Source organism: Brachyistius frenatus, unplaced genomic scaffold (assembly GCF_029030835.1).
Source record: "Brachyistius frenatus isolate BFR_SWC_R1_liver_20210118 unplaced genomic scaffold, ASM2903083v1 Contig_80, whole genome shotgun sequence".
In the NCBI taxonomy this organism is placed as follows: domain Eukaryota; kingdom Metazoa; phylum Chordata; class Actinopteri; family Embiotocidae; genus Brachyistius; species Brachyistius frenatus.
Window position 1 is genome coordinate 1,890,001 of NW_027210679.1, and position 27,977 is coordinate 1,917,977.

General features: G+C 44.6%; 4 protein-coding genes across 7 annotated transcripts in view; 2 read left to right on the forward strand and 2 right to left on the reverse strand.

The window, feature by feature from the left end:
• LOC138626973 (ribosome-binding protein 1-like) overlaps nt 1–5,399 on the reverse strand; it is a 10,745-nt gene extending 5,346 nt beyond the window's left edge. Inside the window, exons 1-5 of the mRNA XM_069708992.1 lie at nt 4,728–5,399; nt 1,701–1,748; nt 815–1,477; nt 570–683; nt 1–407 (exon numbers count right to left, since the gene is read on the reverse strand). The exon at nt 1–407 is cut by the window's left edge and continues 29 nt beyond it. Of these exons, the coding sequence (XP_069565093.1) occupies nt 1–407; nt 570–683; nt 815–1,477; nt 1,701–1,748; nt 4,728–5,126 (1,631 nt within the window). The 5' untranslated portion in view covers nt 5,127–5,399. The remainder of the gene's footprint in view (nt 408–569; nt 684–814; nt 1,478–1,700; nt 1,749–4,727) is intronic.
• A 901-nt stretch (nt 5,400–6,300) lies between these two features.
• Nucleotides 6,301–14,961, reverse strand: mfsd11 (major facilitator superfamily domain containing 11). 2 transcript variants are annotated; one of them, XM_069708995.1, is made up of 14 exons: nt 14,660–14,961; nt 13,879–14,011; nt 13,735–13,790; nt 13,394–13,501; nt 13,235–13,314; nt 13,040–13,136; nt 12,655–12,713; nt 12,393–12,552; nt 10,819–10,862; nt 10,663–10,728; nt 10,014–10,139; nt 9,754–9,928; nt 8,844–8,979; nt 6,301–8,762 (listed from the first exon to the last, which is right to left on the reverse strand). In XM_069708995.1, exons 2-14 carry the CDS (start codon nt 13,972–13,974, stop codon nt 8,601–8,603), a joined length of 1,365 nt encoding a protein of 454 aa, XP_069565096.1. In that variant the 5' UTR covers nt 13,975–14,011; nt 14,660–14,961; the 3' UTR covers nt 6,301–8,600. The 2 variants fall into 2 exon arrangements, with proteins under 2 accessions (XP_069565096.1, XP_069565095.1); XM_069708994.1 differs by having other exon boundaries at nt 13,879–14,055.
• A 393-nt stretch (nt 14,962–15,354) lies between these two features.
• Nucleotides 15,355–17,520, forward strand: srsf2b (serine and arginine rich splicing factor 2b). Of its 3 annotated transcripts, XM_069709007.1 has the most exons (4): nt 15,357–15,465; nt 15,565–15,968; nt 16,444–16,799; nt 16,898–17,520. In XM_069709007.1, exons 2-3 carry the CDS (start codon nt 15,589–15,591, stop codon nt 16,781–16,783), a joined length of 720 nt encoding a protein of 239 aa, XP_069565108.1. In that variant the 5' UTR covers nt 15,357–15,465; nt 15,565–15,588; the 3' UTR covers nt 16,784–16,799; nt 16,898–17,520. The 3 variants fall into 3 exon arrangements, with proteins under 3 accessions (XP_069565109.1, XP_069565108.1, XP_069565107.1); XM_069709008.1 differs by having other exon boundaries at nt 15,355–15,968; nt 16,456–16,799; XM_069709006.1 differs by having other exon boundaries at nt 15,357–15,968.
• A 3,076-nt stretch (nt 17,521–20,596) lies between these two features.
• eif1 (eukaryotic translation initiation factor 1) lies at nt 20,597–23,669 on the forward strand. The gene is made up of 4 exons (XM_069709026.1): nt 20,597–20,777; nt 21,902–22,065; nt 22,242–22,343; nt 22,442–23,669. Exons 1-4 carry the CDS (start codon nt 20,747–20,749, stop codon nt 22,484–22,486), a joined length of 342 nt encoding a protein of 113 aa, XP_069565127.1. The 5' UTR covers nt 20,597–20,746; the 3' UTR covers nt 22,487–23,669.
• The last annotated feature ends 4,308 nt before the right edge of the window (nt 23,670–27,977 follow it).

The following is a 27,977-nucleotide window of genomic DNA, read 5'->3' on the forward strand; positions in this document are numbered from 1 at the left end:
TCCACCTCCGTCCGCTCCAGCTTCACCTCCACCAGCGCCGTCACCCGACCCTCCAGCAGCTCCAACCGGTCTCTCAGTTTGCCGATGTTCGTGAGGTCGTCGGTCCTTTGGGGCTGGGCCGCGTCGGCCTGTAGGGGGGTGCCTGGCAGGTCGGAGGGGGTTTCTGTGGCCCCCGATGATTCGTCTCCGGGGCTCGTGGGAGATCCTGCTGGACTCACGGGAGATCCTGCTGGACTCACGGAGTACTGGTCGGGTTGAGGGGGAGGGGACGGACTGGTGAGGGGGGATGTGGAGGGGGAGGGTGAAGGTCCGGTCACCCCGGGGGTGGGTGAAGGTCCGGTCACCCCGGGGGGGGGTGAAGGTCCGCTCACCCCGTCCGGATCAATAACTCCTGAGTTCACCAGCTCCTGGAAAACAAACAGCAGGTGCTCAGAGATTCTCTCAGAGAGCTGGTGGAGTTCATGATGGAGCCGACGTCAGCAGGACGTGTTTAAAGACGCCAGCGTGGACGAGGACATCATGTTGTGACGTCATGAACAGAAGCAGCTGTTTCCTCTTGAACTCCTCACCTGCTGAGGTTTTTGTCTCTTGACCCGCAGGGCAGACTCCATGTCCTCCCAGGTCATGAACCGACCTGGGTGATTGGGGTCCAGGCTCTTCCGACAGGAAGCCCTCAGAGATCTCTGTCAACAACAACAACAATAATAACAACAACAAAGTTGATCTGCCGCTCCACCCACATCCTGCAGCAGGAAGTTGATGTTTACCTGGATATTAAACTATGACCCTGGAGAGGTCGGACAGGGAAACTCACCACAACTTCCTCCAGAGCGTTGACACGGTGGGAGCACTTCTCCACCGCAGTCTCCACCTTCATCTGAGCCCTGCCGACTTGGGCCGCGCCCACTTGAGCCCTGTCCACCTGAGCCCTGCCGACTTGGGCCCCGCCCACTCGAGCCTTGTCCACTTGAGCTCTGCCGACTTGGGCCCCGCCCACTTGAACTCCGCCCACTTCAGCTCCACCGACTTGGGCCCCGCCCACTTGAACTCCGCCCACTTCAGCTCCACCGACTTGGGCCCCGCCCACTTGAACTCCGCCCACTTCAGCTCCACCGACTTGGGCCCCGCCCACTTGAACTCCGCCCACTTCAGCTCCACTGACTTGGGCCCCGCCCACTTGAACTCCGCCCACTTCAGCTCCACCGACTTGGGCCCCGCCCACTTGAACTCCGCCCACTTCAGCTCCACCGACTTGGGCCCCGCCCACTTGAACTCCGCCCACTTCAGCTCCACCGACTTGGGCCCCGCCCACTTCAACTCCGCCCACTTCAGCTCCACCGACTTGATCTCCGCCGACTTGAGCCCCGTCCACCTGAGCCCAGTCCACCTGAGCCCCGTCCACTTGAGCTCCACCGACTTGATCTCCGCCCACTTGAACTCCGCCCACTTGGGCCCTGTCCACTTGGGCCCCGCCCACCTGCACAACAGACAGAGGGAGATGTCATTCTGTTCACATCCGGTGATCCAGAACCAGAACCTCAGAGGTCCTGAAGATTTTATAGGATTAAATATACCTCAAATGAGAATTTAAAAATCATGAAACTGTCTTAAATTAGTAGTAGTAGTCTGATCTGACTCAATAATGAAGTCAGAAATATCACGGTCGTTTCCTCAGAGAGGGTGCATTTTATTTGTCTCACCTTCAGATGGTCTGTGTGCTGCTGCAGCTCCTGGATGAGCTTCATCGCCTGCAGACGACAGACACAGTTAAAACTAATCCACCATTTATATACAACAATGACAAGAGCTGCTGCTTCTCGTTGCACATTTCCTCTGGTCCCCAGGACTCTGGTCTGGGAAGAAAACAGAAACTTTAATGTTGAACCAAAAGAATTTCTCATTAGACAGTCCCTCTGACCTTTGACCCCGGCGACAGAGGACAAAGAGGACACATTGGGAGACAAATGAAGCTGCTGCAGCGTCTCAGGCCGATGATCGGCTCGTTGACGCCTCTGACGGTTTGTTGGCAGCACAAACGCTGACTTGTGAAACAAAGGAAATTCCTGAGCGGCCTGGTGGAGTTTAACTCTTCGAATGTGCCCGGACATGAAGCGATGCAGAACGACCCCCCCCCCCCGCAAGCCTTCAAACAGCCTGTTAATGAGTGCAGTCACAATGCGAGTCAGAGGTCAGCGGAGAGCGGCGGCATTGATCAGGGAGGGCGACCGACCGCAGAAGAAAAACTCCTAATGTGTAATACCACCGAGGGCCACCAGGGGCTGCCTCCAATCAGTTCATCACGGTATCATTAGATAAACTCCCTCTTTCTGATCAGTGTTTTCTTCTGGAAATAATTTCATCATTCATTACAATGTAGGACTCTACATATGTTTGACTGACAGGCCTGGGGTGCAGTCAGGTTTCTGGTGTAGGTGGGCGGGGCTTAGTGTTCCTCAGGTTTCCAGTCGGGTTGTGTGACCTGCACTGCACACAACAATTGTTTTAAAGTGCAAAAATGTCACGACTTCAATCGCAACCTCCCTGATATGGAGAAAATCTAATTTTACATAATTTATGAGAAAATGTCTCAATATTGATGCTGTCTGAATATCGTACGTATATGATCAATAATCACCAGTGATGAAGGTAAAAACAAACAACAGAGTGTGTTAGTTCAGAGAATGACATCAGTTTACTGTAACAGCTTTAAATCCGGGAAAAGACATCCGTTGCTCCATCAGGGATCATTTTCCTGATATCCGCAGCCTTGAGGATGCTTATACCGCCTGAGCCTGAACACCTGAGACCCTCCGATCTATAAATAACAACAGCAGGTCTTCATGTCGGTGGATTAACAGAATCATTTCTTCAAATGTTCAGAGGAGAGACAACGAGCTGCAGGTGGAGGAAACACTTCAGCTGTTACTGTTTAAACCTCGTTAACAACAGTCAGTCATTAACTGAATAGGACTGTTGTTAAAGGGGGAAGGACGTGGGGGTGTGTCTTTAATCCTCTGACAGGTGAACAGGTTAGTCCTGGTGGGTCATGTCGTCAGCGGCCGACCCGGGCCGAGCCCTCGGAGGACATGAATGATTCAGACGGGCTTCACCTGCTGCTCACCTGAGAGCCTTTCAGACCTTGACAGCAACTCAGCGAGGGGTCATTACCCTCCATTACCGGAGGGAGGAGGGGGGGGGGGCAGGATGAGGTGGAGGTAGACCACTGGTCTGCAGGTCCGGGTCTCTCCGCTCGTCCTCTGATGACAGAAACCTGAACGCAGACACTCAGAGGTCATTTGAGCTGTCAGGGTGGAGCCCGTCTCCCTTTGTCCTCCGATCCGTCATCAGCGGCTGAAATGTTCCCCGGCTGGCTCAGACCTCCACCTGTCTGTCATCCTCATGTCCTGTCTGTCCTGTCTGTCCTCTGCCTCGACTAAAACCCCATCATCAGGACACAAACACTTCAGGGAGAGTCACAGGTTTGAGTCCCTGACCGACGAACATCCACTGCATGTCCGTCCCCTGTCTTTCCTCCTCACTGTCAGAGGGGACACGGGTCCTCCTACGGTCCACCGCTGCTTCCAGCAGGACGGACGTCTCTTTAAAGACCTCCAGTTTGGCCTCCCTGTCTTGACCTCTGACCTTTTGGCTCAGTGCAGCGAGTGAAGGTCAGCAAAAGGTCGTCGTTCATCTTCACATATTTTTAATCTGCCTCTGAGACGACGTCCCCATTGGACACACATCTTTGCAGCTGCAGGACATTTATCCGGTGCTTCATCTCCCTCCTCTCTGCTCTGAGAGCTGCTACTGGCTGACCGGTTTCCATGGCGACCACCTGTTTACTCCAAGGGGAGCTAGGCTAACTATTTACTTTTCTAGCCTTCAAACATTGTTGAATACCAAATGAATTCCTGAAAATCCTTTGACCTTTCTCCCGTTTCTCCTCTGACTGTTGTTTTGATTTAAGAACTACATCCGAAGATGATACTTCCTCTTCTGTTCTCTCTGACTGATGTTGTTCCATCTTTGTTGGAAGTGTCTGAAGATCGTTTGCAGGTAATTTTGTGAGACGTCCCTCCTCCTTACAGTTAGCAGCAAAAAAACTGAAATAGTGACAGCATTGTTTTACTGTTTTTACGCCCTGAAAACTTCTTTCATTAAATGAGCAATAATCTTCACATTGAAAAAGAAAACAATACCAAAAAAAATGTCTTTGTGTCAGCGGGTGATGCATATTCAAGTTTTGTGTGACATAAGAGCAAAAATCAACCTCATTAAAACAGTGAATAGTACACATGCTGTCGGTGTTTCAGGATACCTGCACCACCAAATGAAGCACAAATAAAAACTATTTCAATCAGATCTGGGATGAAAAATAATTTTAGCAGTACTGATGGATTCATGATGCATCATATGTTAAAAGCTGCAGATGTTTATGTAAAATAGTCATCTGTGAGATAACTATGTAATAATGCTGTAAAATAAACCGAGTGGAGTTTGAAGTGCAACGTTTCCCTCTGAAATGTGGGAGAATCAAGTATTATATTTAAAAATAATGAGCTATTTTTGACTAATATTTGAGTACATTTATAATTACGTTAAATTAAAATTATTGAGCTGCATTTGTGGAATCTGGAAGTTCATTACCATCCAAAATAATATAAAAAAAAAGTTGTTTCATCAGTTTAAAGACCGAGCTTCAGAGTACGGGGGGGGGGGTTGCTCACCTCGGTCACGCCGGCCTCGCAGCTCTGCACTCGGGACCGGAGCCTCGGCAGGTCGTCCTCCGGAGAGCCGCGGACGACGGGGGGAGATGTTAGAGAGGCTGTCCGCTCCTGTCGCTTGCTCCCGGGCTGAACCTCCTGCTTCACCGCGGAGATATCCCCCTGAACCGGGCTCCGCTCCTCCTCGGCCGCCTCCACCGGATCGGTGAGAGGCGGCGGAGCGTCCTGCTGTCCGTGGCCGGGAGGGGAGTTCCTACAGAAGAGAGTCCTCTTCTCCTGGAGACCCAGCTCCTTCAGCACGCACAGCAGCAGCTGGTGAAGGGCGTCGAAGTTCACAAAACCCCGCTGCGGTGTCCCGATGGACAGATTTAACAGGTCGAACAGGCTGATGTCCTCCGACATGTTGAACCGTTAAACCGTTGAACTGACGTTGACTCGTTTCTCAAACTTCACTCTAACCGCCGTCTCTGTGCTTCAATGACCGTTCCCTCATAAATAACTAAAGAAAAAAAAAACACTGAATAAGGAAAAAAAAATAAAAGAAAAGAAATGTCTCTTTGGTCTTCCTTAGTCAGCCAATTACCGGCTCCAGCATCCCACCAGCGGTGGTAATCCTGCACGTTGACGGTCCAATGTAAATACTGTTCTGAGGAAAACCAGCTCCAGCTGCCAGGCTACACATAACTACCGGAAATGCAAGTCTCTTAACCTTCAGAGTAAAAGTTAAACAAATACCAAAATAAGCATTCTGACAAAACAATTGTGTTCAATTGAAATTAAAGTACTACAGCAGTTACGTTCTCCACGTTAATATACTCGTTGGTCTCAAATTCCACAGCTTCTGGTGAGATATTCTCATTATCGTCCGCCAGCGATGCTTTAATTTTTGTAAGCTTGACCAGATGTTGTACTTTGTGTTTTTCTCTTTTGACGTTACCTCGCGCTGCGGAGTCCCACGTTGGATACCTCGCAACGTTACCGGTTGCCGGGCAACAGGAGGCGGTCAGGCTCAGTTTGTCGAAGGCTTGGATCAGCGGGAGGAACGCTCTGCCTGTGATTGGTTGTTGCGGTGTGGGCGGGTTAATTGAAAAGTCGGAGACCAGCTGATTGACAGCTAAACAACCAATCACAGCAGCAGGACAAAAAAAAAAAAAATGAACGGCCCTCAATCCCTCCATCTGATCCAATCTAGCACAGTAGCGTGGAGAGAAGAAATGTCAGATTTTCTGTGGTCAGAAATAATTAGGAACCATTTTTACTGTCTGCATTATCTATTTTCTTAGCATTGTCATTTTAAGAAAATGTAATTATTTATTTTGATTTTTAAATGCCAAAACCCAAAACTTTTACACAAACTTTTTTTGTGTAAAATATCAAAACTATAGACTGTATTTTTTTCTTCACTTACTTTTGTGTATTGTTCATATTTAAGTGGGTTATCTTTGTATATGTAAGAGTAACTATGTGTATAACTGCTGTAGTTGACACTGGCCAGTTTTGTCACATGAGGTTGGAGCTGAGGAGACTATCATCACATGATCATACAGAGTTTGGTTTATCCAGTGAAGCACACTGCTAATGTTCAAAATAACTTTTTATTGAGAATAAAAACAAGCAAGAGAAAGTCTGGGTGTCTTTCTTAATTACTGCATTCAAGTATAAAATCACCCTCTGAGTACACATGCATTTCCCTTCGTATCCTTGATTAGAAACATTGCAGTTGAGCTAACCAATACCCCGATGTTTTGATCTAGCAATAAATTAACTAGAATAAACAAGTGAAAATTAGAAATTGACACTTTGAACAGAAAGGAAAAAAATAAACTCCAGCATCTGTGATGTCACTGCTTGTCTCTCTTCCCCACGACACATAAAGCAGTATGGAACAAACTACATGTCTTAAGGCCCGTTTTTAGCACTCTGTCAGTTTGGCATGATCAGGTTCGAATGAGTGACATCTGAGAGGAAACGTCCTGATCGGCACAGAAACAAAAGAGGACCGAGAGTCTACAGCGATGTCAGCAGCTCCGAGAGGCTCATCGTGAACTAAAAGTAAAGAAAAAGTTTGTTTGTTGACCACAGGAGGAAGTGGGATTTAAGGACACTTAAAATTGAAGAAAAAAAAAAAATCGACTTCATTTGTTAAATTTAACTGCTCAGACTTTTATCCAGATTACTCTGCATTGTTTTGTACAAATTAACTCTTTACAGTGAATATATGATGTCCTGTACGGATCAAGTTTATCACAGCTTGGATTTAAAATCCTTAAAAAAAGGTGCCCTGGGGACTTTTTTGTAAATGGAAAAAAAGAAGATTATGATTGTGCGTGACCTTTTTTTTATTTCTTCTTCTTTTTTTAACATCCATGTTTACTTTGCTGGCAGTCGCCTTCATTGTTCTTATTGCATGTAGAGAACGCGTGACAACGTCGCTCTTCGGCACTCCTGGTGCCCACAAACTCCTCAGGGTCCTTTAACAGGAAGGGAAAAACTTGGCTGTACGTAGAGTGTTATCCAGGTGCATGATGGGAAGTGTTGGAACCAGCAATTTTACGTAATCACGACCCCGAACTTTAGTGAGACTAAATCACTGCAGTACCCCTTTAAGCTACTTGTTGCAAACCTTTTAAAGTCGACTTTTGCTCACTAGCTAGCGGTGGTCTTCTCCGTTGCTCACACATGAACAGAATGTGATAAACAAATAAATGATAACGTCGCTCTTCAGCTCTCCTAGTGGTCAGAAACGGTGCAGCGTCACTTGTGTGTAGACCGCCAGCAGGCAGGGAGAGAGTTATCATAGTAATATGAGATGTTATCAAGGTGCATCATGGGAAGCATTTTTTTGGATCTTGATTCCCTGGTACACATCCAGTGGTGAGAAAAAAAAAAAAAAAAAAGGTAGCCAAGACGTGAAAACGACTACTTTTCTTCTTCTTTCTTTGAGTCACAAACCAAACCGAGTCTCCGTTAACTCCATCGCAGCCTCGTGTAATTACGAGACGCTTCCTGGAAGTCACGAAGACGAACCGGCTCGCATCACAACTAAAACCAATTACGCGGCACTTCAAACATGAGGAGAATGTTCAGCTCCTTGACACGTTTTTTTTCTCCCTTTAAAATAGTGTAAATGAAAGCAACCGTCGAGCACAGGGAGGCTCGGCTGCAGAACATCTGTCGCAAAGAGTTCACGTGAAGATCTGTGTGTGACTGCAGGAGTATATGGCAGTCTTTGACGGGGTCCTTTAAACATGAAGAAGGAGGAACGACGCTGATAGAAGACGTGTGGAGAAGCTGTACGGTCAGTAATTCGTTGTAATCAGGGTCTAATTTGTGCACATAACAAGTCTGGTTTTATTCTTTTTTTTTTCTCTCGGCAACAAATCCACAAAGAGGCTTAAAATATCCTCTTTAGTCTGTGGATGAAAAACAAAAAACACCCACAAACCTCACAAATATTTAGTTTTAGGACCAGATAGGATTTGTCGGGGACTATTTTTAGCAGCGGATTCAGACGCATTTGGCACAAAGAAACACACCAAACTTGGACTCATTTCAGGGTCTTTTCTTAGGATTTGTTGTGAGGATGAAACAAAGAATATCGCCAGACTTTCACACGTGCAGCTGCTTCAAACCTCCATCTGATCCACAATGAAGTCGAGAGTCACTGCTGAGGGGCCGTCGATCAAAAGTGCTCGTTACAGACTGATTACGAACAGTGTGCAGGAAACAAAGAGGAGGAGAGAGTGTGAGGTATATCTGCCGCTCGCGCGACGCTCTGCGGGAGTTCGATAAATGTAGAGATCAGCGTCTGGCTCTGTGAACACCGAACGTACCGCGGCGCCCGTCTCCGGGACTCGTCCTCCGGGCGGCGGCGGATCAGATGCTGTCGTAGTCGGACTCCTGCCGGTTGGACTCGACCACCCACTCGGCCATGAAGAAGGTTATGGAGCCCAGGAAGCCCACCACCACCAGGATGAGCAGCTGCCAGTGCAGCAGCAGGTAGTTGCTGTAGAAGAAGGCCAGGGCGGCCATGATGGACTGCGGGGAAGAAAAACAACAACAACAACGAGTTAATTAGATTCAGAGTTAACCAACGAGACGCTCCGGTCGGACAGTCACCTGGATGAACTTGAAGACGGCGAAGGCGGGGGCGCTGTTGTCGCGGAACGTGAAGCCGATGATGCTGAGGAGCTGCGTGTTGAAGCAGCTGTCGCCCAGACCGAGCAGGAAGCTGCAGAGCATCGCCACGCTGACGCTGAGACGGCGATCACACGGGAGGGAGACAGGAAGGCGTCAGTGACTGGTAACTGAGAACACTCTTATTGTGAAAATCCCCTCATTAAGAGTGTGACAGTTTACAGCTGATTCTACAGTTTATTTTTTTTAAATCTTCTGATTTTAAAAAGTATTTATTTTTTGTAATGTTTTGTATTTCTCTCCTTTTTTTTATCTGCTAATTTCAAAGTTGTTTTTTTATTAGTTAATTTCGTTTTTTTTAAAAATCAATTTTCTTTCCTTTTTTCTTTGTTTAATGAATTGATTTATGTTTTAGGTCTAATTTCTTTTTCTCATTTATAAAAATTTTTCCCCCCAGTATTTATAAAAAAAAATAAAATAAAATAAAATAAAAAAAATCCTAAATAAATAATCTGCAGCTCTTTTTGTATTCAGTTAATTGTTATTTTATTAAGCTGCTTCCAGTTTCTCAAACATCAGTATTTGCTGGTTGTGATGACTTTCTGACCTCCTCACTATGTTTTTTGTTTACCTGGGGTTGATGTAGGCCTGCAGATCTGTGTTGTGTTATTGTTTTTGTTTACCTGGGGTTGATGTAGGACTGCAGATCTGTGTTGTGTTGTTGTTTTTGTTTACCTGGGGTTGATGTAGGACTGCAGATCTGTGTTTTGTTGTTGTTTTTGTTTACCTGGGGTTGATGTAGGACTGCAGATCTGTGTTTTGTTGTTGTTTTTGTTTTACCTGGGGATGATGTAGGACTGCAGATCTGTGTTTTGTTGTTGTTTTTGTTTACCTGGGGTTGATGTAGGCCTGCAGATCCGTCCCTGCTTCAGGAGCCAGAGGAGCGTCGCTGGCGATGTTGAGGAAAATCAAGTAAAAGGCGATGAAGTGAGTGATGAGTCCGAGCAGAACCACCGGGTTCCTCCCGAAAAGGTTATTTTTGTTCAGCATCCCGAACACGCCCCCTCCTGGTCAGACGGGCAGAAGTCTCCGGTTGTTTCCTCGTTCTGTCACGTGACAAACTTCATACTTCACTCAGCGCTGAGGACTCACCTAAGATCTCCCCGATGCCGATGAAAATCCCAGAGATCCCAATCAGACTCTTGGCATCCTTGCCGAAGCGGGTCATAGCTCCGATACACGTCCCGTACACGCCGCTGTAGAAGGTCAGCTCCAGACCTGTCGGATCAGAAACAGTTGAGAGTCCGTTTCAGTCAGCACCCGAGAAAAAGTTCTCCACATTCAGATGTTTAGATTCTTCTCCATCTCAAAAACATCAGCAGGGAGCCGTCGGACCGGCGTCCTGCGGCCAGTTGGACAGGAACCACCTTCAGCCACAAGAAGAACGAGGAGGTCTGACAGTCCAAAACCAGGTCCAAACCCAGAGTCCTGATCTGAACCGTATGGAGTCAAATTCTAGAACCGGTCCAAAACCAGTCTAAAACAGAGTCTGAGTCTGAAACCATTCCTAAACCCGGTCTGAAACCAGTCCTAAACCCGGTCTGAAACCAGTCCTAGACCCGGTCCGAAACCAGTCCAAAACCCGGTCTGAAACCAGTCCAAAACCTGGTCTGAAACTAAATCAAAGTTAATCCTGAACAAAAACTAAGAAATGTTCTTAATTTCTTTGTGTGTTCTCTCTGAAGATCTTTAAATGAGACTTTGCACACGGCTGCCGGGTTCTGGTTCTGGTTCCACCCACCTGTGTATCCGATGGAGATGCTCAGCAGCAGCATTTCTTTGGTGACGAACATTTTACAGGCTTTGACTGCAAACAGGAAAAGAAGAACGTTACCACAGGAGACGGTTCAGTGATGGTTATGAAACCTCTAACCTTAATAAATCTTAATGGACTCACAGAAGGCATCGAGCGCCTGCGAGCAGAGACCCGATCCAGGTGAGCTGAGGGGGAGACAACAAGGTGAGTTCATCTGGACCTCCAGAACCACATCAGTTTTCTTTCTGTCCTTCGACCTTTTACAGGCTCTTATGTCTTCTCGGACATTTTCACCTTGCGGACTCGTCCCTGAAACTGGTTGCCGCGGCAACACATCGCAGCCGTTTAAAAAGATAAATGTAGTGGAGACCACAAAGGATAGCATTTACAGCAAAAGGTCGCCTGTCTGGGGACGACGCGGTCCGACTGGAAGGATGACAGTTCCCGCTTCGTGTGGGACGGACGCGACTCCCATTTGTCTTCTAAAGAAAATATCCTCCAGGCGGCCCTCCGCGACGTACGGAGATATTAAAAAATAATAATGTCAGGGAGGTCCAGACATGTAAAGGTTGCTATGGCAACAGTGCTGACCCAACAGATATCAATAATGAAGTCATGAGAAACTGTCCTGCAGCAGCATCACTTCTACAGGACAGTAAACGTCTCATTTCCGAGTTGTCTTTTAGACTGAAAGTTTAAACTGCTTCCTATGAAAATTAAGTTTGTTGGAAGCTGCAGGAAGCTCGAGCTTTCTGTCCCGGTGAACTCGGTTTAGTCGGAACTAGAAACCAACCTCCGGGTGAGAATCTGAGCCAATCGGAGGAAGAGTAGCGCCAATCAAACACGTGATGTTCTGTAAAAAACAATAGCGTAACACTCGAATCCAAATGTTGACCCATCGTGTTGTTTTGAAGCCTCCAGTCTGACATCTCGACCGTCGCTGTCTTGTTTTTTTTTTTGGCGCCAGAAGTGACCATATTTGGACCAATCAGCAACCAGCAGTGACGTCACCCGTTAGTTTGTGAACGTCATGAAGCCTCCAGTTCAGATTCTGTCCGTCACCATCTTTGCTAGTTCAGAGCGGTTTGGATCAGGAACAGATCATATTTGGACGTGTTGGGGGAGGAGCCAGCGGTGGATCTGACTGATCTGATTGGAAACCCGACGATACTACGTCCCGCCCACCGATAGCTGTAACCTGACTGCACCACAGGCCTGTCAATCAAACATACGCCCCCATAACAAGTCTTTTTGAAGCTTATTTTCTAATGAATGAGGGATTATTTTCAGATGGACCTCCAGAAAACTAATAAGAAGGAGTGACTTTAGCGAACAACACCGAGATAACTGATGGACACATTTTATTGACTTTGGATTTGATGAGAGAAGTTGAATGGGAGTCTATGGAGCCGGATGCTTTTTGGAGCCGACCTCTAGTGGCACTCGGTGGTATTGCAGCTTAAGACACTTCTGCATCGGAACCATTTTTCCGACGTGAAGCTACAAACACTTTTATTTAGAGTCTATGGTCATTTCATATATAGAGAGATGATTCAGAATCTTCAATCTGAATGTAAAAACCTACAGTGAGCTTCAGGTTTTTGTTCATTGTCAGTGTCTTCGGAGCTGAAACTAACAGTGAAGCTGCAGTCGAAGTAAGCAAACCTCCTTCCACATCCCCTGTAGGTGTGACTGACTTCCGGGCCGCCACTCACCTGACCTCGGAGTTCTCGTTGGACTCGCCCTGCAGCAGCGACTCCGTCACCTCGGAGGGAGACGGCGACTCCGAGTCGGGCTTCCGGATGAGGAAGAAGAGGAAGCAGCCGACCAGGCTGATGACGGTGAGGGAGATGAAGACCGTCTGACGGTCCTTATCTGAGACAAAACACCGTGAGTCAGACAGAGGAAGTGACTTCTATTAATAACAATAAAACACACACATGAGGCAGATGTTAGAGAACACAGCTGGATTTGCACCTGTGATGTGAACGTGTCCGTGCCAGGCGCAGTAGATGTAGAGGTTTCCAAAGAACAAGCTGCAGGGAGACGAGAGGGTGAAAAACAGGAAATAAAATAACTCTAATGCGTCTCTATTAAAGCAGAGATGTATAAAAAGCAGAAGAGATTAATGTCCTGTGGTATAAATCAGGAGCGGGATGAACCGCAACAGACCACTAGACTTCTCTTCATGGTAAAAAACCTGGTGGCCGACGTCAGATCTACACTCAATTGTAATCCCATTTTCTGTGCGTTTTTATTTACACTTTTCATGTAGTAAATTGATGTCTTTTGTTGTTTTTTTATTGCTTCACCGTGTTGTAAACATTCCTATAAAACACCAACACTTCCTCACGAGCTTCACCTGAACTGCAGCAGCGCCCAGAAGATGCCGCTGTTCCTCCCGATGGTGTTGTCGGTGGAGTTGATAGCGAGCACATTTCCCTGAGCCGTCCACAGCACTGCAGGGCAGAAAAAAAAAAAAAAAAAAAATCAAACCATCAATACATGCAAAAAATAATTACAAATAAAAGATTTCTCAGAGTGAACGTGCGTCTACCTGCAGCTCCGATGCCCACCAACACGGAGACCGTGTAGAAGCTCCAGGTGTACGGGTGGATGAACATGGCGATGTAGCCGCTGTGGAAGAGTGCAGCGTTAGGAGGCCGGTTCAGTGTGGAGGCGCTGGTTTAAAAAGGGTGAGCGGGCGTGGAGTTACCTGTACAACAGCCCGCTGAAGAACATGGAGAGCTGCGGCCCGATGACCGTCACCACGGAGGGGGCGATCAGGTTGGACGCGGAGAAAACTCCGTAGATGATGGCCATGCTGCAGGAAACAGTGACACGCATAGAAGAGAAGATCAACTGATGCATGTTTCTAATGAAGATTTCCTTCAGGTTAAAGTCACACAGGAAGTTTCTGGAAGATTCTGACTGACAGAGTAAAACTTTGTTCCCTAAAATGGTTTATTTTAGATCGAATTATCCTTCAGGGAGGACTGATTTGATTAAAGAAGAAGCAACCACGTCTGCATCAGCGCTGGGAAACCAGCAGCTCACCTCGTGTACCCGCTGCCGTGGAACTCTGTGCTGTTGAAGCTCTTCAGAACGGTTTGCTGTAAAAGATCAAGAAAAGTGACGCCTGAGATATCTTCAGTTGCGTGTCGCCAATCTGCAACATGCAATCGTTAAATCCAGCTTTACCTCGATGTTGCCGCATGTTTGAAAAGCGGTAAACATGAACATGAAGCCAAAGCCAAGGATGATGATGTTTAACAGCCGCTTCCCCTCTGGACCCATTTTGGAGGATATTTAAATTCCTTGAGGAAGTAAATATCTAAAAAAAAAAATAAAAAGACTCTATTGTAGTGAAGAGTACATCTGAGAATAGAAAGACAGGAAGTACAAATCAGAAGAAGTGTGTAATATCCCCAAAACTTAAATGACATACCAGGAATAAAATGTACACTTATTATTCAACCAAAGTCCAGTCAAAAATCTGTTGTTTTTAAAAACATATGCACAACATTTATAATTTAACCACACATACTGATAATCAAAAACTTAGTGAGATAAATGAATGATGTGTTTCCACCCATCTCCATGTGTTTTGGTGTATGATCAGCCTCGAAGTTACAGTCAAGGTCAAATTTAAACTGAGACTGACATTAAAGTCGATTTATTTGATAGGCGTATTTAATGCCGAATTATAAAGCAGGTCGTCTGGACTAGATTAACACCTAAATATGAGTTCTATCATATATATAAACTACGTCTCACTCAAAGGAAATTAACCTTTAATTGACATCTTTTTTGAAAGGAAGGCTTGTCTTGGTGTTCATTTCTTGAAATCCAGAAAAGGGAAAAGACCGAGATAGAAGCCGATAGCAAGAAACAAAACTGTATTTTAGTGTATATAATGAGAAATACTGGAAAAAAAAAACCACTGTATCACAAAAAAAAAAAAAAACAGTAAACAACTTACCAGCAGTGCTGAAGCAGTTTATCTAACCGGTTAGCTGCTCTTCTTTCTGCGGTCTCAGTGCGGTTTTAGTAGCATAGTTAGCTCGTCGTAGAAAGTCCCGGAAACCTTCTCCATAGGACCCCTAACGTGACTCAAACGAGATGTTTTCCGTCGTGTGAAACACCGTCTCTGCGGTACTTTGTCACGGCACCGGTAAACAGGAATCGCCAGGAACTAAGGAAGGGCTGTCACGTGAACGAATCAGCTGACTGAGCTCGCTCTGCTTTTAGCACGAAATCGTAGATTTACAAACACTCAGCGCAGCAACAACGAACCATCTCTTTTGTTCGAGGAAAATTGAGTTTAATGATTGTAATTTGTTCAATGGCAGACGTGACGAAATTTTTAAACCACTTGTGTGTATAACCTTATATGAGTAGAAACGTTTTCTTGATTAAAAAAAAACAAAACAACAGAGCGAGGTTAAGCAGCAGAACACGAAAACGATACAACTTCCGGTCAAAAATAAAACATCCAGATACAAAAAAATATTGTAATCAATTTACCTCGTAACAAATTACTGCTGAAGAATACCCACACAAAATAATATGACTTTTATTTTGTTCGCTTGTTGGACGTGTTTAGCGCTTTTATTTTTCGAACCAATTCCATGAGGTGGCGCTACAGCGCCAAACCGCCACCCCCTACTTCCGGCAGTAGAAGAAGAAGTTTGCCTCGCTGCTTGCCAGTTGGAGGCTATTACGACGGAGCAGCGCTGGGAAAAAGTGTTCTTATTGTGTAATTTTACGGCTTCAAACACCTACCGGGTACGGTGGTTCGATTTAAATCGCATCCCCGCGATTGCTTGAACTTTCTGTAAACCTGCAGGCTGTTTCGTGGCTGATTTCTAAACTGTTTTGAGGAAGGCTGGTCCGCGCAGGTTAATCACCATGAGTTACGGCAGGCCTCCGCCTGACGTCGACGGCATGACTTCCCTCAAAGTGGACAATCTCACCTACCGAACATCGCCCGAAGCCCTCAGACGTGTCTTCGAGAAGTACGGCCGGGTAGGGGACGTCTACATCCCCCGAGACCGCTACTCCAAAGAAAGCCGCGGGTTCGCCTTTGTGCGGTTCCACGACAAACGGGACGCCGAAGACGCCATGGACGCCATGGATGGCGCGCTACTGGATGGGCGGGAGCTGCGTGTCCAGATGGCCCGGTACGGCAGACCCCCTGATTCCCATCACGGTAGCGGCGGTGGTGGTGGAGGAGGAAGGCGAGGAGGGTCGACCCGGAGGTACGGCGGCCCTGGACGGCGAAGCAGAAGGTAAGAAAGAGCGGTTAAGTGCAGTTGTAAGGAGACGGAAACCAGACTCTATTGAAAAATTCGACTATTTAAGGAAATGTGGCCTACTGATCAATACACGTCTCTCATTGGGAAAGAGAGAAATATTTTTACAAATTGCATGATCTACTCTACAATTCGGCTCAAGTAAAACGCAATAACCCAAATTATATGAACCAAAATTAACCTTGGGGTGTTGTGACATAAATTTAACATTTCAGAATTTCTCTACAAAGAATAAACTGCATGGTGGATTATATGTAGGCCAGATTTACCAGGATAACTAAATGATGCATGACTGCACATCAGTTTTGTTCCATTTGTTTCTGTAGTAAAATCTGCAACTTCCTTTGTAATACATACCAACAACCACATGGTGTGCTGCATGAATACACCGCAGGCTGCAGGCCATGTTTTCACTGTGCAGACCATAACTCAACCCACTGAATGCACCCAGCTCTTCCCCCAGCCCGAGACACAGGCGACGCAGCAGATCCCGCAGCCGGAGCCGCTCTCGGTCCCGGAGCCGATCCCGTTACAGCAGGTCCAGGTCCCGGTCCTACTCCAGATCCAAGTCCCACTCCCCCAGGGGCAAGAAGACCAAGGCTGCTTCTCGTTCCAGATCTAGATCCAGGTCCAAGTCCAAGTCCAAATCCAGGTCCAAGTCCAAGTCCAAATCCAAGTCTAAGTCCAAGTCCAAGTCCAGAAGCCGCACCCCTCCCTCCAAGAGAGGTTCCAGATCCAGATCCAAGAGCCTGCCCAAGTCGGCAGCAGAAAATGGAGGGGAGTCCTCGTAGAGCTCATCAGTGGCAGGTGGGTTCGCAGCACAGAAAACACTTGGATGAAAGTAGTTGAAAGTGTGACGTGTTCACTGTGCTGAACGTTTGTCTGATGTTTCCTTCTTCCAACAGATGGGGTAGAAGCCTTCAGAGCTCTTGAATTGGATCGTCCGCGGCGTGCAGCTGTAAAATGTCATTTTTCACCGTGTCTCCTCACGAGGCCTCAGAATAGATCCGACACCTCTGTGATGTCATTCTACTTCCTGTTTAGGAATTTTTTTTTTTTTTTTAAGTATAATTTCACGTGCGTTCGGCTGCACATTTTCTTCTCCTGTCTAAAGTCTGTATGCAGCGCTGTCACCATGGCGACGTTTTATCTGACGAGTAACTGTCAAACAAAAACCTGATGAATGAATTATTTTTTTGTTGTTGGTTTTTTTTTAAATTTCTGTTAACTGTCTAAAGCTTGTTTTTGGTTTTTTCTTCATCATCATCATCACCTGCTGCAGCTCAGGGTCTGATTGATTGGCAGGCAGCCTGTGTGATGTTTTTTTTTTTTTTTTTTTTTTAATGTAGGACTGTGTTGATTTGTGCTCCCAACCCTGCTGTGTGTCTGTCTGTGCAGCAGGTTCAGTGGTGTTGCTGGTTATCTGGATGTTCTTGCAGTGGGACGTCTGTGCGCTCACAGGTTTACTGCCTCGCAGCTGTCAAGAGGGGGGAAAAGGACTTTTATTAAAGATTTGTTTTGTCTCTAACGGACTCCTCTCTCGTTACTCCGCCGGCTGGTGTGTGACGCTGATGAATTTCAGTCACAGATCAGGTTCTACCCACCGACTGCATGCACGTACCTGTCACTCTTTATCTCTTATCTGGTTGACTGGAGTTAAACTGAGGGCTGTTTTCACGCGTCCTCCTCTTTTCAGAAGAACCAAACTCAGTCCTGTTAACGAGAACCAGCAGAAAGAGGTCCAGTTAAACTCTTGACAAGGCCTTGGTCCTATTTTCTGTTCATACCACATTCAGGTTGTTTAACTGAAGTAAAAGTACTGATAACAAACTAAAAGATAAATCTACAAGTTAATCTGAGTATAATCAGCAGAATGTCCTTAAAGTATGAAAAATAAAAGTACACACCGCAGTGAATGCTCGCTTTCAATGTTTTACTGTTAAATACGTAACAAAGATATGGTTTATTTAATCACTAAGGCATCACTTGTTTGCCGAGTTACTAAAAACCATGTGTCTCAATGAGCTCAAGAAGGCCAGAAGAACAGGTGAAACCAAGAGGTTTTAAAGAAGTTTATTAAAATGTGGTAGAACAGCTGATCCTTCAATTTATCAGTAAAAACTCAAAATCAATACATTTGAAGAAACGTGGTTTTTACTGGACAGGAAGTATTAAAAATTATATTTTGAAAACCTAAAGTTGTCACAAATGAAGTTGAGTAAAGAAAAGTAAAAGATTTACCTCTTAAGATTTAATTCACCTTTAAGTTGAATCGTTTCCCACATAGATCATATTAAAACCACTGATCATAGTACAATAGTGCAGAATTATAATTATAATGAGGTTTTGCAATTATATCTATAATTTTACAATTATAATACTCATTATTTACTATTTTAAAAAAGTGGGGGGCCTTTTTAGTGCCAGAACAATTTTAAATACATAAACGTGAGATTAAATGTCACAAAATGTAATGTATTTTTCTATATTAAGAATTCATTACATAGAGAAATAGGATTTATGAAATGTTTATGTTTGTATCTTGACAGTAATAAGGCGCATCTTCCGACGACGCGTTACATCCTGAAAGCACAACTGGCCCATAAACAGTCAAGGTCAGTCTGTTTTTTATAACCCACACATTTCGGTACGTCGTTATTTTAATTAAACTGAACTTTGAGACAAAAGTCTTTTATGCAAACAGGGTTTTCTTCTGTTTGACCTTTGACCTCAGCAGAGGTGGGTTGGACTGCACTCTGATGGAGTGATCCAGCTGCAGGCGGACCAGCACCAGAACGTCACGTCTGGTTGGTATAATAAAAATAACTTACACTTAACATCAGGTGCGGTGTCAGGAAGACTTTTGAAGTGCGATTACAGATCTACCCAACATGTAATAAAGAATGTAACTATATTAATGTTAGAAAAATTACTCAGAGGCTTGGTTCAAAATCAAACACATCAGACATTTATTCTTGCAAGAAGGAACACATACATGCACCCTCAAAGAGAGGTGTCCAGCAAAGAAGGGCCTTCCCTCCTCCGTAGGTCAGCTTTTATACAGTGGGACAAACAGTAGCCCATCACCCCCATTCCCTTTGTACCTGCTTTTGTATGCTAATACAGAGTTGGTTGTAGGTCACAAGATAAGGACACACGGGAGTCATCAATTAGATGTGGAAAAAATCACTTGCAAATAAGACAGAAAACAAAGGAAACTTTTCGAGGCCACAATGCAAACAAGAGGAAGAGACAAATCTTTCCTTTCCATCAATTAATTACCTCAAAGTAATGTAACTTTACATTTGATTATCAAATGTTTTAAACTGATCAATGAAGCTGAAAAGTCCTAAAAACTAAACATAAACTAGTCAGAAGAAACTAACACTACTAAAGTTCTCAAAAGGAACCTGAATTCAGAGTGAAATGTTTTGATTTTAAAGAACCAAATAAATCCCAGCAGAATGAATATTATATTATACTTATGATATTTGATATTCAGAGCGAACCTCTTTGTCATCACCAAAATTTTAAAGCATTTTGAGTTTTTTTTTCTTCTCTGCAGGCGGACCAGCCGTCGTGCCGACTCGACGCTTCCCCAACGATGGGCTACGAGAAGATGCAGAGTTGCAGGGTCTCCGGGGTCGAGGAAGACTCAGGAGGAAAAGACTGCCAAGCAAAGTCTGAATGAGTCGCCATGGAAACCACAGCTGGGGAGGTGAAGCTGAAGATACTTCCTCCTTCATCGCTTTAACACTTTAACCCTTCAAATTGAGCTTTGTTCACAACGACATGAGAGACTGAGTCTGCGCTCACAAATTCACATAATAACTAATGAATGTTTGTCACAATCACGTCCATCACACACACTCACAGCACCTGTCTGATCACCTGCACTGTCAATGCATTAATCGTGGTCATGTATTTATTGAAATGTCCTATTTTGTTTCTGTATATTTAATCTTGATTGTATGGGATTTGTAACAGATGATTTGTAACAGGTTAGGTTAGGTTAGGTAGTTACTTTATTAATCCCCAAGGGGACATTTTTTTTCGCTACAGCAGCATACAGGAAGCAATAAGATAATATAGAATAATAAAAAGCAATAAAATAGCAGTAAAAAATATTAAATATAAAATGCACAGTATATACAGTACAGTATATATCTATATATATTATATACAAACAACCAAGAAACACAGACAACAGTGTTATTGTTGTGTGATGGATTTTGCCAGAAGTGAGTTATTGTATAGTCTTATTGCGGTCGGCAGGAATGATGACTTCATACAAATATACATTTAAAAAAAAAAAAGAAAAAAGGTGTGTTAAAGCATGGACGAGCCGTGTGGTTCAGGAATCTTTAAAGAATCAATTATAAATCAATAAATCAACATTTAAAAAAAAAAAAAGAAAAAAAAAAAGCGCATTAAAGTATTTTGGTACTTATCCTGTCGCGAGGATGTCTACGTTCCGATATCATGACGTCACCCTTTCAGTAAAAGAAAGGAAACCAGGCGTGGTTACCGGGCGTGCGTCACCGACGCGCTGACGTTGTTTCGGGGCGGGGCTATATAGGCTTGTTTTTCAGTCTCACGAGCTCGACGGTCTCCATTTTGTGAGAGCTGCTGAGGCCGAGTCGAGCAAACGTCCCCGCGGAACCCAGCCGGAACCCAGAAAACTACAGACACAGCCCGCCGACGAACTGCTCGCTAACCAAGTTATTATCCGAAAGGAAAGCAAATCTTATCGTATGTCCGCTATCCAGAACCTCCAAACTTTTGGTAAGTGTTTTTTTTTTTTTTTTTTTTCCTCCATTTTTTTTTTATCGAGCAGTGACACAGGGTGGGGGAAGGGCGGGAGCTAACGGAGCTAACGGAGCTAACGACGAGCTTAACGTCGAGGTTTCATGTCCCCAATTCGGTTTTAAAACCCTGCTGGCGCTTTAAAGTGGCCAACTGAACGTCTACGTGTTACTCACACGTAGATGTGCGAATACCGGCAGTCTGGACCCGGTGATTGTAGTTGATTAGCAGGCCCCCCTTTTTTTTTTTTTTTTTTTTTTTTTTTTTTGGCTAACGTTTAAACGGCCGCCATTAGGCCTAAACGGTGCTACCAAACGCGTTAGCTTATTCTTCACATCTGTCGGTGTCGCTCAGGTTAGGCCTCCGTATTACTGCTGAATATGTCCACGGCGCTTCTTCTTTTTTTTGTTGTTTTTGTTTTGTTCCTCAACTACAGTATATTTGGATGTGTGACTCGCTCGTTGAATTGTCCGTCGCTGCCGTGACTCCGCTGTTATTCCGTGTATGATGTTAACGGCGGCGGACGGAGCCGTTGGCTGCAGATTGAAACCTGCACGTCTGAAATACGACCCTTCAGCAGACAACAAGGGCAGGATGATGTGGTTGGAGGTTTAAATAAAAGGCTCACGACTCTGTTCTGGCATGCATTGCTATAAATAGCATACCTGTCTAATAATGATTTTTTTTTATTTTTTATTTTTTTATAAACATTTCTTCAACCAGTGAAGCAATGCGGGTTTAAAATAGTTTATTAAAATGTAGGAGGACAGCTGGTCCTTCAGTTTATCAGGAAAAACTCAACCAGAATAAAATAGATTTCGGATAAACATCGTTTACGCTGAACAGGAAGGATATTAAAAATAATTATATTTGGAAAGCTAACGAAAGTAAAAGATTTACCTCAGATTTATTTCACCTTTTAGGTTACATCATTTCTGACATTGAGCACATTAAAACCACTGACAGGTGAAGCAGTAGGTATAGTACAAAAGTGCAGTATTACAGTTATCTAATTATAATACTTATTATTATTATTATTATTATAGTCTCGGAACAATTTTAAACACAGGAGTGAAATGCTGTATTTACCCCCTCCCCCACAGACCCCTTTGCTGATGCAACTAAGGGTGATGACCGCCTCCCAGCCGGGACAGAGGACTACATCCACATAAGAATCCAACAGCGGAACGGCAGGAAGACCCTCACCACTGTCCAGGGCATCTCCGCCGACTATGACAAGAAGAAGCTAGTCAAGGCCTTCAAGAAGGTGCAATGTCTGCTCCCCCCTCCCAAAAACAAGCTTGTCTTATTTGGATGTTTTGTACGGTGGCAGACTGCCAATTCTTGCCACATAACAACCACAGGCTGTTATGTGTGTTCTGTGTCCCTGTTTTCCGACCCTACTCAAACTGACTCACTGTTGTTGTTTTTTTACCCCAACAGAAGTTTGCCTGCAATGGGACAGTGATCGAGCACCCAGAGTATGGTGAAGTGATCCAGCTTCAGGGAGACCAGCGCAAGAATATCTGCCAGTTCCTCATCGAGGTAGGTTTCCTCCCGTGGACCAGCTGTCTCGTGGGGAACAGCTGAGGTTTGAGGTCAGAGGTTGTTTTCGGTGACTGATCTTGTTTTCCTGTCTGCAGATCGACTTGGCCAAGGAGGAGCAGCTCAAAGTCCACGGCTTTTAGAAGCTGCTAGCAGCCCTCTCCCTCCTCTCCCAGAAGGCCATTAAACCTCCTCCCCCATCTCTCCTCCTCCCCCTACCTCTCCTCCTCCCCCCCTCCTCCTATGTGCTGCTGTTGCTCTTCCTCATCCCTCTCCTCCCCCCTTGCAACCCCACCAGCTCCTACTAGCTAACACGTGAATTACCTCTGACAAACATGGGACTCTGTAATACCACCAACACTGCCCCTGTACACCACCAGGGGGCAGGCTCGCCATCTCAAAGACACACCACTGCAGCTCCACACAACATCAGGGACGAGTGGTGACGACCCTGCCGCACACACTTCCTCCTTCCATGTCCCCCTTTGTTTATTTCCTTTTTAATTTTTTTTTTCTTTTTAGGTCTCAATACGGAGACGTTTCATGTAACGTTTTTTGTTTTGTACTTCAAGGTGTTTCAATAAAACGATGAGTCTCCATATGTTGGAGTGGAGTGGTGTCGTGGGGGGGAGTGGGTGTGTGCAGGAGGATCGTTTTAGTGTTTACTGCAGGATGTGGGGCAGGAAGAGGTGTCGGTAGTTAAGTTATTTACCTCCTGTCCTTCCGCCCACGTCGTCCTCCCATCACGTACACAGCCAGCCGAGATCCATCAGAGTGCCGCCCCTCCACACAGTTAGTCTTCTTTCTTTTTGTTTGAAGGCACTTTTTATTTTTTTTTAATAACTTTTATTTTTATTTTTTTTATGCCAATCCAAGTATTAAACTTGCCGAGTGTTCAGTGGTGGTGCTTGTACTTAGGTCCGAGCGAGGGCTGAGTCTCTTCACTGTGTGATCAGATGGCAACGGGACACCAGGGCGGGAAACGAGGTCAAATGCTGGTAACCTGCGGCTCAGTTAACCTGATCGTGTTTAATATTCTCTGATTATTTTAAAATTGAATTGAAAGTTTCCTGCTCTGGTGCCCGACCAGCTTTCTGCTCCGGTCCCACAACAACAAATCCGGTTCTGGACACTTGAATCTTTTTAATTTCCTGCAATGCAATAATTTATAAGCACGCATTAGGACGTAGTGATGCTGAAGTAATACCAGTACAAACTGAAGCCATGGCCAGGTCACATTATGCTCCCGTGACTGCCGCTGATGGGAGAGTCTGTTTTTTGCAAATTCCACATTTGGTTCAATAAAATTTCTGCAGTTGATAAGTCTGTCCTGTGTTGGTGGTTTTACTTTCCTCAGTCTGCACGAGGACGTTGGGGTCCAACTCTGCAAACATTTCTACAATTTAACTAATTTGGGTCCTTTAAAGTATTGCAGTGTTTACAGAAACACAATGAAGTTCATATACTTTGGGGCAGTTACTTCATCTTTACATTTATTCTCATCCAGTAAGAAGCATGTAAACAAAACGGTAAAGATGTCAATGAAAGTTAATCTTACCAAACGTATTCCCCTGTGATTATGGAGGTTTTTACACTTTTTTTTTTTTTTTACATTTTCAGATATTCAAATATTACATTTAAAAATGACAACTTAAATTTATATTGGAACTTAAAAACAGCGTGTTTGTATCTGTAATATTTAACATTAACATTTTGCACTGGTTTACTTGGTATTTATGCTCAAAAAGGGGAATTTTAGAAGTTTTAATCACGTTTTTAGAGGAAATCACCTCCATTCAAAACAAAATTACTGTTACTTTTTCCATTATTGAAAAATACTTATTCTCTTTAAAACAATAACACTGTGGAAAGATTGTATTATGTTGAGAATTATAAGGTATTACCTTTATTTCATGTCTTTTATTCTCTTAAATAAATGTACCAGTGTCATCGTAGCAGGAAGATTGTTTTCGCTGTTGCCCCTTTTTTTTTTTTATTATTATTTTTTTTGTTTTGTCCCTTTCGGGGATCCGTCTGGCTCCATGGCAACGCAGGTGCCGCCGCAGCGCGAGCCGCGCTTTGTTTTGAGCAGCAGCGGGTTCAGAAAATTCTGCTTTTCTTCACCAAGTAACGATGAAAACTGGAAAATGTGAGCTTATTTCAGACGTAGAGGCGTTTTTGTTTGTTATTTACTCCCCGGTGAAACGGCGGGAGCGCGCGGGGCGGTAAGTTGTTAGCTCTATTAGCCTCAATAGCAACAAAACGGCTCGTAACGTATCTCTGTTGTGGTTTACAAAACTCTTGTTTTATGGTTTTGTTTACTTTATTAACTTCGTTATCTCGATTGTTAAAATGTCCACGATGATTCCGGGTCATTCTTTAACGTGAGCGCATTTGATAATTGGATATAGTTGACTGTTATTAGCTTCAAACTTGGCTCAAAGTACAGGATTAAATTAAAAGTTCTTTAAAAGATTGCGGTGATGTTTACAGCTGATTTACTATCAATAGGCGTCGTTTAAACTTACAATCGGTTATTTGTCCTGTTTACATGGAAAAAAACAAACAGGGAGAGGGCACAAAGTTAATGGGATGAAATTGATGCTGCACGGCATCATGGGAAGTCCTCCAGCTGTGTACACATCTGCAGAAAACAAAGAAGTAAATAAAGAAATCCCGTTAAATAAGTAGGTTTTAACTTGTTTATTTCTTCATCAGAGAGTTTAAAGGCGTTTTCTCAGATCTACACGATGCAGGCGAGTAATGATGTGTTTACTCTCATTAACCTGCATGTGTCAGCTGTTAGTATTATTATTATTGTTGTTCTTATTATTTGGTGTGAGGTCAGATGTTCTCTGTCTGCTCAGGTGTTGCCCATCTGGCAGCTGGCCATCCCGCTCCCCGCGGTGCTGATGATCACTGTCGGCCTGTACATGGTCGTCCTGGGGATCGGGCTGTGGATCCGATACTGCCTGAAGGTCGGTGCTGCTCCCATCAGAGTGGCGAGGACTTCCTCCTTCCTGCAGTTTGTTAAAAAAATAAAATAAAAAAAAAATAAAAAACGAAATCAGGGGGGACAAAGAACTTCTGCGTCCTGTCCTCCTGCAGATCCATCAGTGAACAGAACAGGAAGTTGATGGCGTCTGTGTGTGTCTCTCTCCTGCAGGACTGCTGCTCCCTGCCGTGCGCCGAGTGCTGTCCCGACGTCTCCGTGTGCGAGCTTTGCTTCAGGCTGGCCGAGATGTGCGATTGCAGGCTGCCGAGTCTCGCCTCGGTGCTGCCCGATTCGTGTCCGTCTCCGTCTGTAAGTTCAAACCGCGGACGCCGTGCTTGTGTTCACCTGACTTGTCGTCTGTCCTTCTCACTGAACACCCGAGAGCCTCCTCAGACGCTGCACTTATGTTGGCGGTCCCTCCGGTTTCCGCTGCGTCGCCACGGTGACCACCGTTGAATCTGGAAAGAGTTCGTTGCTTTGGACTTCATGCGCCGCGTGTTTCTGCACCTGACAGTTCAATTTGTATTTGCATACCAAAAGATGAATTTTAGAAGTTCAATGAGAAGAGGATGATGACAATAATGATGATGATGATGATGATGATGATGTTCCCCCACAGTGTGCTAAATGGGACTGCGCCTGCACTTGTCAGCCGCCCGAGTGTGAATCCTGCAACTGTCTGTGCTTCGAGATCCGGATCAAGTAGAAGACGGGCCGAGGTGCCGGCCCACCACACACACTCTTCATCGCACATCTTCATCACGCAGTATACAGTATATAGGTATAGTGTATATATAGCAGGATACAGTGAGGGGCTTTTCGTCGCGGCCTTAAACCTTCTTCTTTGTGTTTTTGTCATCAGATGAATCTGCCTTTATAAACAAACCGAACCGGGTCAGCAGGTTTATCTGCTGCACATTTCTGTCTGTAGTTTCATTCCTAACTCACTGCTGATGTGGATGAAACCTTCTTTTACTGCTGGTCACTCAGTACAAATACACAATATTGATACACATGTGCATATTTATTTGTGGAGAGAAGAATCTTTTGTGTTGTTATTTTTTTAAACTCTTTTGTTTTTTCAGTTTTTTTTGTTTTTATTAAAGTCAGAAATGATTTAAGTTTGTTTTCCGTGCTTTGGGCTTTGTCCTCATCAGTCCATCGGCTCTCTGTCAGAAGAAGGTGGTCTGACTTTCTGGAGGCTCTTTAAGATGTTTCACCTCTCATCTAATTTCCAGTTTTAATTTCGAAGTGTAAAATGACCACGCAGCAGGTTCCCGATACATTTTACGAGCACATAAAGAAGAGAAAAGTGCAGAAAGAGACGCTCAGACTGTCTGATGTCTGTTTAAATCTGCAGTCTGAGAGCGCCGCGGTCTGTTTGGATGATCCGGGAGAACCTAAACGTGGGATGGAGGGTTCTGTAAGTCAGGACCAGAGCCTTAAAGTTTAAAAGGCTCCCCCCTCCCACTGGCACTCAGCAGAGCTGCAGGTCGTGTTGTCAGGAGTTTAAACCAAATGTAAGTCAACATATCACACACACACACACACACGTTATCAGTGAATTTCTTTAATATTGTGTGTGTTCACTGAAACAGCTCAGTGTCAACGTGCTGTTGTTCATTCAGTAACAGGAAACTTCATTTGAAATCATTAAAAACAGCAGACTCAGCGTTGCAGTGCAGCTTGAAGTGTTTTTCAGAGCAAATACTATTCGTGAACATGAAGATCATCGATTGTTATGTCAGTGTGCAACGGGCCGATCGAGGTAGATGACGGTTGGGCGGGCGGCTCGTTGCAACGTAATCAGCAGGAATTATCACGCGTCGCTATGACTACACTTCATTCAACAGAGCTGATCTGAAAAAAACCATCTGATTAAAGCAGCGGCGCCAAAACATTCATTCGGAGCACCTTAAAAAAACAATTATTCTTCATCTTTTAAAACCGAGCAGAGTCGTAGTGAAAAGGTTGCTGTACTTCAAAATAAAATACAAAAACATCACATTTTAAATCAGTCTTCCTGGATCATCACATGGGCAGCTGGCTTCTGGACAGGAGTCCCGGTGACGGAGAAGGTGGCATTTTATCACATTATTATTATGACGGGGTTAATAACAGTTCACACTGCAGAAGAGACACAATTACTCGACTCAAAGCTGCTAAAATTTCAAATAACTTTGTTCACGTGTGTAAAAGGTCTCAAGAAACTAAAATATTAAATATTTTGGGAAGCCATGTAGATTTGTTGAGGCAGTAGGAAGTCGCACGTTTGTTCACAGTAAACATGTTTGTTTTTTGTGTGCAAAAAGGTCATAGAGGGGACAGTTGGTGAAGGGGACGAATACCAAACACTACATTACCCATGAGCGTCGGGGGCCAAAAGTCAAAGGTGTGCAAAAAAATATAATTTATTCTGAAACCAAAACCACCTGAAGCTCTGTGATTAGATGTTTGTAACTGCAGTGCTCTCTGGGATTTGTAGTCCACCTCTCCGTCAGCTCTTCATGTTGATGATTCGTCCAGGAGGATTTCATGAGCCCTGAGTGCTTGAGTTGGCCCCGCCTACTTCACTACTCGGCTCCCATTGGTCAATGCAGAGGAAGTCAATGATTAGCCAACTCAGTCTCTCAAGTTCA